This window comes from Pezoporus occidentalis, unplaced genomic scaffold, assembly GCF_034315485.1.
Source record: "Pezoporus occidentalis ecotype Australia unplaced genomic scaffold, CSIRO_AGI_Poc_V1 ctg40, whole genome shotgun sequence".
NCBI lineage: Eukaryota > Metazoa > Chordata > Aves > Psittaciformes > Psittacidae > Pezoporus > Pezoporus occidentalis.
In genome coordinates this window covers 2,466,400-2,484,571 of record NW_026915725.1, presented here as the reverse complement: position 1 = coordinate 2,484,571, position 18,172 = coordinate 2,466,400, and the positions used below count along the sequence as shown (strand labels likewise).

The following is an 18,172-nucleotide window of genomic DNA, read 5'->3' as shown; positions in this document are numbered from 1 at the left end:
AACAAAACCTTCTGAAAAGGCAGTGTTACTAGCGTGCGAAGGAGGACATGAAGAGCTCAGCTAGTCCTGTTCTTCACTTGATAAAAGGGGACGTGGTTGTATTCTTGCAGACTTCTAAGAGACCTTCTCAAAGTAGAACTTGTACTGCAACAGTTGTCTCCTACTCTATACTGACTGTGGACACTCATGCCACTGCAAATTAAAGAAGAGCCCCTAGAATTATTTCAGTGTTTCCCATGAGAGCATTTCTCATCCTGACCATGAGATGAAGGAAACAGGGAGGGATGCCACTTGCTTTCAGTACTACAAGGTTGGTCTATAACTTCCTACCTTTGAAACTATCAATCCCCCATATCTGCATCACAGAGGAGGCAAAACGTGTCATCTGTTAGGGTGGGAGTCCAGCAGGACTTGCACCGGTGACTGTGGTTGGCCGATTTTCAATTTGTCCATCTTGATATAAATGAAGTAGTAATTTAGTCACCTCAAGGTGTTTTTTAGGAATGATTTCCCGAAGTTCCCCACTCACAGCTGGAATAAAAGTGAGCCTAGAAAATAAGCCGGTACATGCTTAACAGGACTGCTAAAGTTCACTGGAAAAGACCTTCACTCCTTTATGTTAACTCGTTCTAAAAACAACATTAAAACAATTCTATCAAGCAGCCTTGCTAAATAAAACTGTAATACTTAGATAATACATTTACAAGTCCTTATATGCAGTAACAAAACCCATCTTTTTTTACAGAGTGTTGCAATAAACACCCCATCATTTTCTGTCAATTCAGGCAATTTTCATTTTTCTGCACAGCATGAGGACAATATTACCATTAACAAAATAAAGTATCATCAGCATGTTGACATATTTGATCAGCTGTGAAGCATAGGTTTCAAACATGTAATTTTTTGAGCTGTCTTGAAAGTCAAGCTTAAAGCTGAAAATTAGCAATAAATTCTTTATGACCCTGTATCCTCATAATTTTTTTGTATAAATACAGCCTCGAGATTCCTTAATAAGAACTTTTCCTATGTCATTTAAAAGAAAAAGAAGATTTGTATCTTCTTGCTTTCCCATGGTAATGCTAGCAAGATGTGAGTAAAAGATAACACAACGCATACAATTCATTGGCAAAGCATCTGTGCCATTTTTAACTCTTTTTGGAAAAATAGAAGGTAAAATTCCCATTTTTGCTCTGTCTCCTCTACCCCTGGAGATAATCTGTGGAGTGATGTGGCATCAGCGAAGACTAAATCCTGAATTATATCTGTCTCAGTTCTATGTGAAAACTCAACATTGCTCTTTCTCACAGGTAGCCCTATTTCACTGGAATGGGTTGCCCAGGGCAGTTGTGAATGCTCCATCCCTGGCAGTGTTCAAGCCCAGGCTGGACAGAGCCTTGGGCGACACGGTTTAGTGCAAGGTGTCCCTGCGCATGGCAGGGGGTTTGGAACCTGATGATCTTAAGGTCCTTTCCAACCCTAACTATTCTATGATTCTGTGAACCTACTGGGGCTTGATGTCAGTCCGTCTCAGTGCAAATTACATACCTAAGCCCCAGCTTTCTTTTTTTGGTGTATTCTCCAACCTATACTGTCACCAGTTCTGTGAAAAAATTGTTTTTAGCCTACAGAAATGTTCTTATCTCTATTTATGATTTTAGTATTTTCTCCTGCCTTCCACTCAATAACACTGTGCTATTGCTATTCCTCGATTCCTGCACAGCCCTGAATCCTGCTGTTGGTGCCATTTCCCCTTTTTTCACCTTACTGCCTGCATTTTTTCTGTTTCATTTGCCTTCCAGTTTCTTTCTTTCCCCTTTCCAGAAGCTAAGGTATTTCCCCCACCCCCCACATTGTTTTTTCTCCTTTCTGCTGTGGTTTCCCCTTCTTAGCTCATCCTATTCTTTCCTTTCTTCCCATTCACTTCGCCATCACTCTGCTGTGTGCTGTCTTGGGTAAACAGGCAGTCCCTCTCCTTTACCACTATTCACTATTTCTGCTGGTTGCCAGGGAGACAGACAGTGCAATAGGTGTCATTTCTGCATATGATTACCTGTGTAAGAAAGAGAATGTGCATTCAACAGGGACAGCTACCTATAGAAAACCTAAAGGGTACACGCAACTCATGAGTAGTTTTATACTGGAAGGCTTTGTAGGCTAACAATTCCCTCTTGTTCACCTGCTTTGAGATGGCTTCTCAATTTCTTTACTGAAGTTGCCTGGGTGTCAGAACTGAGGAATAATAAATCCCTTTTGAAGTCCATTTTAATGAAAATAAAAAAAAAGGTGTTCAAAAGTTGCTGGTTTTTCTGACACTCAAGCTGCTTTCATTTATTTTAAAAAACTTTTATCTACCCATCATCTATTCTCAAAGAGTACCAGACTCCACTTTTACACTAATTTACACCAATTTAAGATTTAAAGCAAGTTTATCTCACTGGGGAGGCCAGGGTAGCTCGATTCAGGCATTTAAGAATCAGTCATTTGCCTACAGAGTTTTGTTCAACTGCCACCAATTTCTATCCCTGAAAACCATATTTGTGGTTTAGAAGATACCTACAAATAAACTAGTATCTACAACAGTATATTCTGTATTTCATGTAAATTAATAAACTTTTTGCACAAGACAACTGATCCAGAATAAATATATAAACATAGCTTAAATATATGCTGAAATGAGAAGTCTTCCATTAGGAGAAGCAGGTTACTACCTGTTCCTTAAACACGGGGTGAAATCTTGGCAACACACTTGCCACAGATGACTTTGTTGAGCTCTCCCTTAACAATGCCAAATGGGGAAGTTGGTTTAATTCAGTTTTTTTCTGGTCCATGCTCTTGGGGTCAGGAGCATAGATTTTAAACACAACTGCATTGGATTTGCAGGTATTTCAAGTGAACAGTCAATTTTGCTCTCAAATACTACTTAAGTATGCTTAACTCACAGAGTTTTAAATGGTCAAACTACATCTATGAGCCCATACAGTAATAGCTTTTCTAACACTTAAAAAGTCTGACCCATTTGAGTATAACCATGGTTCTAGTGCATTTGATAAGTAAAAAATGTTCAGCTGAAGTAACACCTGAAAAGTGGTGAGAATTCTACTAATAACTGATAGTACGCCAACAACAAAAGCAGCCCAAACCAACTGCAAATTATTAAAATGTGACTAAAAGCAGTATTTCATATTATGTATCAGAAAATACTACAGCAGTTAGAAACAGGCTACCACGGAAATTCAAAGGATAACATGTGATATACATTTGTATTTACCATAACAGTTAGAAACCTGTCTGGTTCATGCTCTAGGCCAGTTTGCCTTTAAATATAAATAGAAGGCTGGTCCACACGATGGATTTTATATTCTAGTCATAAATACCAAGATGCTTTGCAACTTCAAGCATGCAGAAGGACATTATTCCCTGTTTCCTTAGAAGTGGTGGGCTTAGTTGGTTGTTGCTTTTTTTTCTTTCTAAAATCTGCAAGAGAAAATAATGATCTCTTGTGTTTCGACTCAGTACTGAAAGCGTCAGACTCATCTGATGAGTTGACAGAAAGCGTCAGTGTTTAGACTGAAGTGTTCACCATCTGTCTGAGGTTGTGGGCCTGACTGCCACTAGAAAAAAGGCAGGCATCACATCAGACAGGGTAAATGAATTAAGCAACTCATAATTTTGGATAGGAACTATAATTTACAATTGTCAGGACTATTATTTACAATTCAACAGGTTTAATTTGGAATTGCTATATATAGTTATATGCTGTTTCTATAGTAACCTCTCCTGACACTCCTTCAAGCCTGGTTCATTTTTAGGTATTTACACATTTCTAGCATGTAGCCTTTGATCTGGAATTCAACATTTTTGGTTTTACTCTTGATAATTTCTTAAACTTGCAATAGTGGCAGTAATACTGTAAATTGCAATGCACCTAACTTGGTTACTTTTGCAAAGTGCCATGCGATATTACAACAGACCTCTACCCAGAGATGAGAAAGGTAATACCTCAGCCAAACTGAACTTATTTTGGTTTTCACTCCTAACAAGTTACTGGCCATTCTGTTTCCTGAACATAACCTGATTTCTGTAAGGTGTACAATCATGTCCATTATAACTGTGGTTAATCAAAACCCAAGCAATCTAGACTTGGTATTTTTTGACTTACAAGTGTTTACAGGCTATGCAATTCCTGCTTCTTTTGTAAATACCTAAGTAGACAGACTGTAACTATAACCTCAGCTCTTCACAGTTCCAAAAACCAGACAGGCTATTGTACCTTCAGACAGATGGGAGAGAGGGATGGAAAGAACTGGATGGGTTTGTGGACTACAAATCACCATGACCTCCAGTTACTGATGAAATAACCTTCGTATCTACTTTCTGGTGGCAGTCTACACATCTCTTTTTAACCTTTTGGTAACTTCACAAAAAATCTTTGGTACGTGGAGTTACATTTTGGAGGGGTTCATGGGAGAACTGCCCTGCTACGTTTTTCTGCTGACCACACTAACTCCCAGATGCCTTGTCAGTAGCTTTATAGTTCAAAAATGTACAAGTAGAATGAAAGATATTTTGCAAGCGCCAGGGATGAAGACTGTTTTGTTGAATGAAGAACATACCCAGCCTCTCACACTTCTGACTTCTCATGGTCCCCTCCCCAGTATTCTTTGTTTAAAGATAGCTGTCCTCTTGCATTTATCGTTAAGCAGTTCAACATTTGGTAGGGCTTGTTGGGTCTCAAAGCAAGGACAGAGGTACTTCCAAGGTTTAGAACAATTCTATCAGCTTGGAACTGTCAGTTGTAATTAGGAAAAAGGATAGTAATACTATGGTTTAAGCTTTATTCAGAGTTTTAACCCAGGGAAGAAACCTGGAATTAATTTGTAGAGCGGGGGGGGAGGAATGAGAGAGGAAAGAGATGATCTGTCATAAATGGCACGGATTTCACTCATAATATTGTCAGAAGTAGCCAGAAGATATTTAGTGCCTTCTTCCTTCTTGGGCAGGTGGAAAAGGGTACAAGATACCAAGGGTTTACAAGTTACTGTTCAGATGAGAGGGGAGGCTGCAGTGCAGAGCTCGGGCTGTAGAGAGTGCCTGGACTGGTCTTGTGAGGGGAAGGTGCACAATGGACAGGGCTGCACTTGGTGCTCCCTGGTGGAGGTCCTCCTGCAGCAGGTGGCTGAGCTGCGGGATGCTGTTAATAGACTGCGAGATGTCAGGGAAGCTGGGAGTAAGCAGGAATGCTTGCTCCTGGCCCAAACTGTGCAGGGGCCTCGAGCTTCACCTCTACCTCATGAAGGAAAGAAGGAGGCCGTTAACCTGGGAAGCTGGGAATTAGTGACAAAAAAAAACAACAAAAAAAGGAGGAAAAGGACAACCAAAAGCAAGGGGCTTCCCCCTAAATCTGTTGTCCTGATGCAGAACCGCTTTGCTGTCCTGCAGGGGGCTAAAGAGGAAGCACACTTGAGCCAGAAACAGCCGGCTGATGCACTGGTAAAGAAGATCTCTACTGGTGCTGCCAAGAAAAAGCAGCGGGTCGTAGTAGTAGGGGACTCTACACTGAAAGGGACAGAAGCACTCGTCTGCCGGCCAGACCCCATCTCAAGGGAGGTGTGTTGCCTACCGGGGGCATGGATCAGGGATGTGGCAGAGAGGCTGCCTGCTCTAGTAAGTCCCACGGACTATTACCCACTCCTGGTGATACATGTGGGTGCTAAGGATATAGATAGTAGTAGCCTGGGGAACATAAAGAAGGACTACAGAGCCCTGGGGGAGGTGTTTAGGGGATCTGGAGCTCAGGTGGTCTTTTCATCAATTCTCCAGGGTACAGGGGAGGACCTAAAAAAAGATAGGAGAATTGGCCAGGTTAATGAAGGTTAAAAGGGTGGTGTCATAGTCAAGGTTTTGGGTGTCTTGAACACGGGACCCAAGCTTGTAGGCCAGGTCTAGTGGGGGCTGGTGGAACTGGTCTAAGGGAAAGAGCAGTTTTGGTAGAAGGCTTGCCAGACTGGTCAAGGAGGCTTTAAAATAGATGTGTTGGGGGAGGGGGGCATCATTCCATCCCAACACACCCAGTCAGTTGCCAGCACCTATAATAAATGCTCAGAGCAATGCAGAGATATCCCAGCCGCTCCAGCCAATGAGCCGGCTTCAGTTGGAGCTCGGCTCAGATGCCTCTATACAAATGCCCGTAGCATGGGGAACAAACAAGAGGAATTAGAGATGTGTTCACGTCTATGGAGGTACGATATAATAGGCATCGCAGGAACATGGTGGGATGGCTCCTACGACTGGAGTGTTGGAATGGAAGGTTACAGGCTCTTTAGAAAAGACAGGCCTGGCAGGCGGGGAGGGGGAGTTGCCCTTTATATTAGGGATAGGCTGGAGAGTATGGAACTCTGTCTGGGGACAGGTGAGCAGTCCACAGAGAGTTTGTGGGTCAGGGTTAAAGGGAATATAGCTATGGGAGACATTACTATGGGGATCTGTTACAGACCGACTGATCAAGGAGAACCTGCGGATGAAGCACTCCATAGACAGATAGGAAAAGCCTCACGCTCGCAGGCCCTTGTTCTCATGGGGGACTTCAACCACCCTGACATCTGTTGGAAGGACGGTACGGCCCGGCACAAGCAATCCAGGAGGTTCCTCAATTGTGTGGAAAACAACTTCCTTCTGCAAGTAATAGAGGAGCCGACAAGGAGAGGTGACATGCTTGACCTCGTGCTCACCAACAGGGAAGGGCTCGTTGGAAATGTGACGCTCCAGGGCAGCCTTGGATGCAGCGATCATGAGATGCTCGAATTTGAGATCCTCAGGACAGTGAGAAGAGCGTGCAGCAAGCTCACTGCCCTGGACTTCAAAAGAGCAGACTTGGGCCTCTTCAGAAACCTGCTTAGTAAGGTTCCATGGGATATAGCCCTAGAGGGCAGGGGGGCCCAAGACTCTTGGTTGATATTCAAGGATCACCTGCTGCAAGCTCAGGAGTGTTGCATCCCAACCAGAAGGAAGTGCAGCAGGAGGGCCAGGAGACCTCCTTGGATGGATAAGGAGCTGCTGAGGAAAATTCAATTGAAAAAAGAGGCTTATAATAAGTGGAAGCAAGGACAGGTGGCATGGGAAGAGTACAGGGATGTTGTCCGGGAAGCTAGGGACCAGGTTAGGAAAGCTAAGGCCCAGTTAGAATTAAACTTAGCTAGAGGTATTAAAGATAACAGGAAGGGATTCTGCAAGTACATAGCAAATAAAAAACAGACTAGGGAGAATGTAGGCCCCCTCAGGAAGCTCTCGGGAGAACTGGCTACACAGGATTTGGAGAAGGCTGAGGTTCTGAATGACTTCTTTGCCTTGGTCTTCACTGGCAAAGGCTCTGACTGCACCACCCAAGTCTTGGAAGGCAGATGCAGGGATTGTGAGAACGAAGACCTTGAGCCCACTGTAGGAGAGGAACTGGTTCGAGACCATCTTAAAAATCTAAATGTGCACAAGTCCGTGGGTCCTGATGAGATCCATCCGCGGGTCCTGAAGGAGCTGGCAAATGAAGTTGCGAAGCCACTGGCCATCATATTTGAGAAATCATGGCAGTCAGGTGAAGTTCCCGACGACTGGAAAAAGGGAAATACAACCCCCATTTTCAAGAAGAGGAAAATGGATGACCCAGGGAATTACAGAGCAGTCAGTCTCACCTCTGTGCCTGGCAAAATCTTGGAGCAGATTCTCCTGGATGGCATGCTAAGGCACGTGAAAAACAACAAGGTGCTTGGTGACAGCCAGCATGGCTTCACTAAGGGGAAATCCTGCCTGACCAATTTGGTGGCCTTCTATGATGGGGCTACAGAACTGATGGACAGGGGTAGAGCAGTTGATGTCATCTACCTGGACTTGTGTAAAGCGTTCAACACTGTCCCACATGACATCCTTGTCTCTAAATTGGAGAGACATCAATTTGATGGATGGACCACTCGGTGGATAAAGAACTGGCTGGACGGCTGCACACAAAGAGTTGTGTTCAATGGCTCAACGTCCAGCTGGAGACCAGTAACAAGTGGTGTCCCTCAGGGATTGGTGTTGGGACCGGTCTTGTTCAATATCTTTGTCGCTGACATGGACAGTGGGATTGAGTGCGCCCTCAGCAAGTTTGCCAATGACACCAAGCTGTGTGGTTCGGTTGATATGCTGGAGGGAAGGAATGCATCCAGAGGGACCTTGACATGCTTGTAAGGTGGGCTGATGCCAACCTCATGAAGTTTAACCATGCCAAGTGCAAGGTCCTACACCTGGGTCGGAGCAATCCCAGGCACAGCTACAGGTTGGGCAGAGAAGAGATTCAGAGCAGCCCTGTGGAGAAGGACTTGGGGGTGTTGGTTGATGAGAAAATGAACATGAGCTCGCTTCAGTGTGCACTCGCAGCCCAGAAAGCCAACCGTATCCTGGGCTGCATCAAAAGGAGCGTGACCAGCAGGTCGAAGGAGGTGATCCTGCCCCTCTACTCTGCTCTTATGAGACCTCACCTGGAGTATTGTGTGCAGTTCTGGTGTCCTCAACATAAAAAGGACATGGACCTGTTGGAACAAGTACAGAGGAGGGCCATGAGGATGATCAGGGGACTGGAGCACCTCCCGTATAAAGACAGGCTGAGGAAGTTGGGGCTGTTCAGCCTGGGGAAGAGAAGGCTGCGTGGAGACATCATAGCAGTCTTCCAGTATCTGAAGGGGGCCTATAGGGATGCTGGAGAGGGACTCTTCATTAAGGACTGTAGTGATAGGACAAGGGGTAACGGGTTAAAACTTAAACAGGGGAAGTTTAGATTGGCTATAAGGAGGAAATTCTTTCCTGTTAGGGTGGTGAGGCACTGGAATAGGTTGCCCAGGGAGGTTGTGAATGCTCCGTCCCTGACAGTGTTCAAGACCAGATTGGACAAGGCCTTGGGTGACATGATTTAGCATAAGGTGTCCCTGCCCACAGCAGGGGGGTTGGAACTAGATGATCTTAAGGTCCTTTCCAACCCTAATTATTCAAGGATTATATAATTGATAGATGATCTAACTTCAGGTTGCCCAGGAGTACTTATCTCTAACAAGGGAGAAACAGTTTTCTAAAATTCACACGAATCACCTCTCTAGTCTTCATGCACGTGAGAAAGGTTGTTCCTCCTAGGATGATCCCTGCACTACATAAATGGATTGAACATGTCTACACACTCCCTTCCTTGGAAGACTGAACCTTTCAAATACAGCTCTGCTGTAAGGGCAGTCTCGCAAGGACATGATGTAAGGACATGCCACTAGAAGTCCCAAAGTAGTCCCAAGCACAATCACACCTGGGCTGTGAAGCATATTTAGCTGGGCCAGAAATTTTCACTTACGTGGTGAGTGCGGTTGGTGGTCAGTGAACTGAAAGTGGAGAAAAGCAAACAAGCAGACTTTTCCCTAGAAATCTTGTACTTGGTTCATTTGTGTGTAATTACAAGTAACCTCTTTAATTGTAGCAACAATTACAATTAAGGAAGATACTGGGCAGTAAGTTAAGTATGTAAATAAGTACAGGGAACTTAACATTTCCTCTACGGGCAGAAGAAACTCTGCTAAAATAAACTGAACTCAAGAGAAGTTGTTCTAGTGACAAAGATTTCCACAGAAGTACCAGTGCAGTAGCTGAAGTCTTGTACTACTGCAACTATGCCATCCAATAGAACCATCAACACCAGCGAATTAGAAGAGTCTTGGACTGTCCTCCAGCATCAGTTCCAGTTGGAATGGAATAACTTAAATTTAAATTCTTAAATTCTCCTCTAAAACATGATGATACTCAAACTCCTGCATAAGAATAATAACTGACCTAATACCTTGACCCTTGCCAAGAATTATGTGGAAGACAGGTAGCTGGTCCAAAGGAAAACGACAACAGGGACCATTAATGAGCTCAAGTGCCAAAAGATGTTATCTGGCATTGCACTGTTTGCTAGTAGAAAGGCAGTCTAAGGCGAATCTGTGTGGAATGAATCTGTCAAGGGAATTATTAAAACCTTTCCACCAGGACAATAGGTTTTCTAGACTTTATCAGGAAGGCTAAGATAAGCTTCACTTGTCTGAAAAATATCTAGAGAAATGAGAGGACAAACTGCTGTACCTAAGGATTCCAAACATTCAAATTCCAGCAGCAACACACAGGACACGATATCAGCTGTCTCCAGAATAAGTGGGATTTAATTTAGATTTTTTTTTTTTTATTATTTCAAAGTAATTTACTTGTTCAGTAAATTGCTCAAGATACTGCAATTAATTTATTTCATTAAAAAGTCCAATTATTAAACTGTCTCAGTATTTGAGTTCTTCTGCATTTACAACACTTTGTAACGTGCTCTCAAGTTCAGAGACAAAGAAACACAAGTCATATCTTTATGAATCTTTCTGAGGTATCTCAGTGAGAGCTATTCTTCCAATCAGATGTTCTCCCAGTACAAAATGAAACTAGATGCCTGGTACAGGTAACTTTCAGATCGTTATCTCTTGTAACCTAGCTTATTAGGGTCACTGATGTTTGAAAGCATTAATGAAAAAAAAGAGTACAAATTATGAAGTTCATTCACATTAGCACTGTCTTCATTAGAACTCTTGAAAGGAGATGACTGTTGCGAAAGGCAATATGACTTTTCAGCTGGATTAAGTCTCAAAATCTGGATCATTAATAATAGCTTCTAATGCCAAATACAAAAAGGACTAGAACTTTAATGCCTTACAGACTGAACCCAAAATTGTAAGTTTGAAAACTCTAATAAGAAATAACCCCCATTACAATTAGATAATAGTTTAAAATTTCTCTTTGGTAAAACTGTATTTAAAAGATTGGTTTATGAACATGTCATAGTGATGATATTTATCTACATTAAAACAAACACATGGTGAACCTGTATGTTATTTAAACAGAACAACAACATGCAGAGAGAGAAAAGAGTTCATATCACTGAAGGCCTTCCATGCTACTCTGGACTTGGAGGGCATTCAGAGATCTTCCTTCAACACAGAAAGGGAAGAGAGGGAGACAGTCAAGCAGCACCACAAAGATGGCTGGAACACTTTCAATCCCAAGCACCCTGAAAGCATGCTTTTGTTTCCCCTCCACCTCAAATGATGACTTTAAAACTGGTTCTACAGAAGTAACAGTATTTAAAAAACCTCAACAAACAAAAACATTGCAAGAAAAAAACCAACACAAAACCTCAAACAAAACCAAAACAAAAAACCAAAACCCACCTAAACTAGCTGTAAAATAGTTCCAACCCTAAATACCCCAAAGCTTTTACCTGAAATCTCAACTCAGAAAAGTGAGCAAGAAAATGGAAAGGGTAAAACCCCCTTCCTATTTGGTATCAGATTTTAGATGATTTTGAGAGGCTTTTCCAATTTCTGCAGTTATAGAGCTTATTCAAACAGATCTAGGGCTAAGGAAATCATCACTAATTTTATCAGGGCTTCTCCTATTTCCCAAGTTCTGCTCTCTCTCCATGCCATCCAGACAAATTATTCATTGGCACAGTATGACTGATGGATTTGAGGGATCATAACTGTTCAGTTTTGACTTTACTGCTGTTTATGGAAATTCACACTGGCAAAACCTGGTTTTCTATTTGTAGGAATTCTACATTAATTAAATCTAATTTTTTATTTCTCATATAATATAACATTAATTATTTGAAATCTGTTGTTAGTGAAACACAGAACACTTGGTGATCAGACCAGGAAGAAAGAGGTCACCTGCACTGCTGATACACATGTAATCAGGTATCTGTCTCCAAGGTAGTCCAGAAACAAGTATCTTCATCCCTGAGAGTACACTAGCAGGAAGATCTTCCTAGTAAGGTGAAAAAGCTTATGTGGCCGCCAAGTTAGTGCTGTCTATCATATAAATATATCATTTTACTTAAAGCTAGCTTAGCTATTTAGAAAAGTGCAGCCTTGTGAACTGCAGACATACAGTAAATTGCTCGTGTAAAAGCAGAAACATCTGAAGTGACTTTTCCCCTAATCACTCATTTAAAACTTTCAACACTCTAAAAAACCCTGGCATTATAATATCTAAGAAGAGATCCCACACCCTGATAGTATTTGGCATATTACCTGATGGTATTTCTTCAGGATGTTGTGCATTTCTGCTACATCTTCACTTGTTATAGTTTTGATGATATATCTTTTGTCGTAGGACGTATGAAAGCGGGCACCACTGCGTGCTTGTGAATCATTGGCAAGGGGTGCGCTTCTTGTCAATGAATTCTGTCAATTGATTTAAAAGAAAAAAAAAGCATCGTCAGACAAAACTATCCAAATTTTAATTAGAACAAATATAAGTCACGTTTATTTTTTAATCTTTTTCAATAAATCTGCATTGAGCTGAATTCTGCAGAGCATGTAATCACAGACCACATTATCTCGATAAATCACTTCAAAAAATATTCTGAGAACAAAAGAACGACTGGGGGAAGGTATTGCCCATCAGTGGTTCAGAAGTCATTCTAAATGCTGAATGAGAATTTATGGCACTTTGTTATGTGTATTTTATTAGCTTTTGGGAAGAAAATCTACAGTGATTAAAAATCCAAAAGGAACACTGTATTATATCACAATAACTATAAATAGAGGATTAATCTGTAGGAGCAGAATCACTTTAAAACTGAGCAAGACTGTTCTTGAGGCAGTGTGATTTGGTAACATTAAAAAGACCCCAATGAGGTTGATGAGCTCTACTACCACAGCTATAACAATGATTTCATATCTAGTGTTAATCAAGTAATGTTATTGTACGGTACACCTCCTTTTGTAAAATATGCCTACCTACCTACAAACCCAAGGGGTAAAAGGTTAGTTAATGACCATGTAGTAGTTAGAAGAAAAACCTGCTAGAGGTTAGTGACCATTTTTAGACTGAAGCTTGAGACTACTTGTGCTTGAGACAGTAGCAAAAGAAGCCTTCTGCTTTTTTAGAAAATAAAAAATAGATTAGATTTCTTTATATTTACAAACAGTAAAAATACATTAGACAAGGTATAACAACCTGCTTTTGGCTGGAAGCATCTTTTTCTTTACCATTATGAGTTTATGCCAGTCGCTATATACATGAATTACACCACTACTTTTTTTTTAGTAACAGCAGCAGCACAGCCATGAGAAAACAAGATGATGTTCTTACACCCCATGTGTACTTCCCAAAAAATGGACCATATTCTGAAAAGGTTAAACAAGTTTATTACAGACTGCTGGAACACTTCCCTGTTTATAAAATAACCCTTCCCCAAGCTGCTGCTATTGTTCCTCATTGTACTGTACTGCACAAACAGTAAATCTTGCTAAATTGAAATATACTCCCCCCCTTCCCAGTGCAATGTCCTCCCTGACAGAAGAAAAGCCATTTTCACAGAAAGTTTTAATAAAATTCTGTATGCAAATTGAAAGGCTGCAGATTCCCCAATAGCAGAGGTTCAGCTCTAGCAGCTACAGAAGAGGACATGTTTGCGTGGTTTGATAAGGCACCATGGAATTAAGACACAAGCCAGATTTACACTGGAAGAACGATGATGCTTTCAGAAAGTAATTACAAATAAACTCAGTCTACCAGAACCAGGTACCAGACCTACAAAATTTTCTTTTTATGTGAGCTATGTCTTATTCAGAAGTTTTTGCCGCTGATGAACCTGTTCCATAGTTACCAAGCTCTATGCACTTCAGCAGGAGCTGCACACACAGATTAGTAACTTTTACAGAGTAGTAACTTCAGCCAAGAGATGAGGGCAAGTATAGCCCCAATTTAAGAAGGCACTTGAACTCATATGACTATGTCACCATATTTTGAGACCCACTGACTTCAACAGGATAAATTTATCCCAAATGTGGAATGCTTTCTGAAGTCAGTTTAATATCAAATAAAAATATTTTCCCACAAGGTTACTCTGTTCAACTGAAATATTCAGAATTAACAGGCATAACAGTAAACTACCTAAAAGCTCTACAGGGTCATACTAGAATGAAAACCTTTATTATGACATGCAGGAGAAATAAAACTTTGCGCTCTTCTCCAGCATATTTCTAGGCTTGTGCAACGAACTACTATCATTACTATTACCTAAAGTGATGTCTTTCTCCATTATCCTCTCTATTCACAGAAGAAAGAAGGGATGTGGGTACTTCCCTAATGTTTATAAATAAAGAGTTTTTCTAGACTGATCATAACAGAGCTTTAGGGACAACAACTGCAGACTCAGTTCCATATCCACACAGGCTTTTGGACAGCCAGTTTTAACATAGAACCATAGAATAGTTAGGGTTGGAAAGGACCTTAAGATCATCTAGTTCCAACCCCCCTGCTCATGGGCAGGGACACCTCACACTAAACCATGCCACCCAAGGCTTCATCCAGCATGTCCTTGAACACTGCCATGGATGGAGCATTCACAGCTTCCTGGGGTAACCCATTCCAGTGCCTCACCACCCTAACAGTAAAGAATTTCTTCCTTATATCTAATCTACACTTCCCCTGTTTAAGTTTTAACCTGTTACCCCTTGTCATATCACTACAGTCCCTAATGAAGAGTCCATCCCCAGCATCCCTACAGCCCCCCTTCAGATACTGGAAGGCTGCTATGAGGTCTCCACATAGGCGAGTCCTGATAACACCATTGCTTCACATGGTATTGAAGATACTACAAGAAGGAAATTTAAATACTACTGCAGTTTTCTTTACCTGTTTTCAGCTGTTTCCTATTCAAATCAGTTTCCCACCCTTCCACCACTTGTGTTTTTATGTACTGATAAAGTCTACTGAAGAGAACAAGTATCATAAATAGGTAATTTTTTTTTTAATGCTGCACTTGATATCAGCACTCCATTAATCTTCAAACAGAACCATTAATAGTGCAGCAACCCTTTCTGTTCTAGAGTCACGACCTGGCTTTGTTTTTAGGGCAAATATTTAATATGCTTAAGATGAAAAACTTAGAAATTAAAAAAAAAAATGTGCAAATTCAGTTACCTTCACCACAAACTGGAAAATATGATGTAACATAATAATTACTTTTTATTTGGAAAAAAACCTAAGCATGGGCAATCATTAGTGTATGTAGCGAATTAAACTACTGCTAAGTTATTAGGCTGTAATTCACCTAGCAATAATAAAGGCTGCTGGGTAGTTATTTGTTATTGTTCCCAGCAGAAAAAGCTGCATTATTCTGAGGTTAACTATTGCAATAAAGCAGTAACCAGAGTTTTCTGAATATATTTTACCCAGAGAACCCTTGTCTTCAAACTGTAAGCAATGTAGTATAAACCTCAAAAGCAATTAACCTGGGGGAAGACTTAAGTTGCTTAGCTATAAAAAGCTGCAAAAAAGTATACTTGCTAATCTGCTACTGGACCTCTGAAGGAGGAGGGAAAGAGGAAAGATGGGAAGGAGAACCTGAACTAACATTATTCTGCAAAATTTCAGATATTCTTAAGATATTTTAACATTCTCCACCAAAAGACTTGTCAGATTTGAATGAAATTCAGACCTGGTACTGAATGAAATATCTTGCTAGCAATGTCTTGACTGAGATACAACACAATGGGACATGCTGCATTTTTCGACTTTTCAGTTGCTGAAGCTCAGTTACTACTTCTATGCCCAGAATGGGACAAACTTCCCCCCCTTCCAACTTCTGACTTCAAATATTCCATCTGCTATTCCTATAACCACTTGCTCTTTTAAATTAAACCTGTCACCTTTTGTCTTCATAAGCACTACTTGGCACAGGACAGCTTTTCTAAGTGTCAGGTCTTGAAATTAAGTTCTTTCTGCTTTTCTCTCATCATCCTATTATTAATAAGGAATATCTAGTATATAGGCATATTTATGTTTCAGATTTCTCCCACTCCATGATAGAATATGGTGTGGGGAGAAACATAGTGAAAAAGGATGAGAAAGGATAAGGCACTTAATGCTTTCTTTGCCTCAGTCTTTAACAGTCAGACCAGTTGTCCTCCAGGTACCCAGCCCCCTGAGAAGGAAGACAGTAACAAGGAGCAGAATGAGGCTATGAGGCTGCCATAACCCAAGGGGAAATGGTCAGCAACCTGCCACACCTCTCAGACACACACAAGTCTTTGGGGTTGGATGGGATCCACCCACCCAAGGGTACCAAGGGAGCTGGCAGAAGCGCTCACAGAGCCAGTTTCCATCGTTTCTCAGCAGTGCTGGGTAACTGAGGAGGTCCCAGTTGACTGGAGGTTAGCAAATGTGACCCCATCTACAAGATGGGCCAGAAGAAGGATGCAGGGAACTACAGGCCTGTCAGCCTGACCTTGGTGCTGGGGAAGGTTATGGAGCAGAACATCCTGACTGCCATCTCCTGGCATGTACAGGACAACCAGGCAATTGGGTCCAGTCAGCATGGGATTATGAAAGAGAGGTCTTTCATGAAAGACTGGATATTAGGAAAAAATTTCTTCACTGAAAAGGTTACCAAGCATTGGAACAGTGCACCCAGAAAAGTGATGGAATCGCCGTCCCTGGAGATATTTTAAGGAACATGGTTTAGTCATGGACTTGGCAGTGTTAGGTTAAAGGTTGGACTTGATGATTATAAAGGTCCTTTCCAACCTAAATGATTATATGATTCTATGACACTTGATGCATTTAAAATACAAACAGTATAAGCAATAAGAAATTCTGACTTAAAAAGAATCGACAGCTGTTATACTAACAGAATGAATCAACTAGTACTCCTTTTATCGTGCTTCTTTCATTACAATTCAGGCTAGACAGAAAAAAAGTATAGAAACCAGTCAGTCTCAATAGAAATTAATAAACTTAGTAATATTTTCAATCAACTGGATGAAACCTTGTCATCACAGACTTTTTACGGATTCTTGTTTTTTCCAGCAATAGCTTTTTACTAATGGAAATTAGTTCTGATTACTATAATGTTAACTTAATTTCAAAGACAACTATCATACCAAAAAGGTTGCTAACAAGAGACGATATCTGCAGATGATTATTTAGCACACACTGTACTGTTAATGCTTTATGGGTTAAAAATAGTGATGCTTTTTTAGTAGATGGCTATTTTTTTGTTAGTTATCTATACCAAGCCAAATTAAGACTGCTCACTGCTATCCTTTTCCCACATGCATATTAATTTGTTAGAATAAACCAACCAAGTTTATGCTAAGCGACGCTGTTCCACAGATGCACAGGAAACCCAAATGCCTTCTCTACAATACTGACTCTATTAGATGAATTAAAGATCAGATACTTAAACATTAAACATGCTTAAAGATAAAAACAACCTCTAATTAAACCATCTCTTTGACCCCATTTTATTAACTCTCCATTCCTGTGGTAACTCAATATGCTCTCTTCAGATACAGAAAGTAGTTCCTTTGAACTTTGAAAGAAGGTGGAACATGGAGGACATTAATATTACTATCTACTGTGTTTTCATAGTAATAAGTTCAATAAATAAGCATGGTTTAAAAAGTTGGGAAAATAGATCTAATTACATCATATTTGCTGATTACTAGTACTGCATTACCACTTTCTTGTGCTGATAAATGTATGGCTGGGTATTGCCTATGGAAAGTCTTATTTGTAATGGTTAGTTCTCACTTCTATGAACAGAGAAAAGTTCAAGTTCCTTCTAAAGTAAAGCTTCCAGGTACCATGAAATATACCTCACCTCTCAACTATAGTTGTATTTGTTCACATTGAGAAATCAGGCTTTAGTAAACATACACATACTATTGCCTCTCATGACAACAATGAATCTTTAACTAAAGAGATGACAAGAATTGGCCTGCACCACTAAGTCATCATTAGCAAGATCCATGAACAGCTTCACTGAAAGAATCAAACCAGAACAATTTAGGGGCTTCAAAGAGGAAACAATATGGCTACTTAATACCACTAAGATCCTTCCCTTTTGGTGTAGCTGAAGCTAACTTACCTATTTGACCCAGACTGTTAACCAGAAAACAAAGCACTCTGCACCTATTCAACCCTGCCATATACTAACAAATTAATAGTACATATATTAGAAGTCATTCCTTATTGGAAAATATTCCTCTTGTAAGTTAAGACACAAAATGGTCACAGTCACAAAGACTGTGGAAAGTTTGTCTCTTTTAAAATTAGACTTTAGACATGTAAATGG

The 18,172-nt window shown here is 40.8% G+C and overlaps 1 protein-coding gene across 2 annotated transcripts in view; it reads right to left on the bottom strand.

The window, feature by feature from the left end:
• Positions 1 to 18,172, bottom strand: part of PIP4K2A (phosphatidylinositol-5-phosphate 4-kinase type 2 alpha) — a 113,547-nt gene that overhangs the window by 24,041 nt on the left and 71,334 nt on the right. For both annotated transcript variants that reach the window (XM_062633643.1, XM_062633642.1), the window contains exon 4: positions 12,114 to 12,266. In XM_062633643.1, the coding sequence (XP_062489627.1) occupies positions 12,114 to 12,266 (153 nt within the window). The remainder of the gene's footprint in view (positions 1 to 12,113; positions 12,267 to 18,172) is intronic.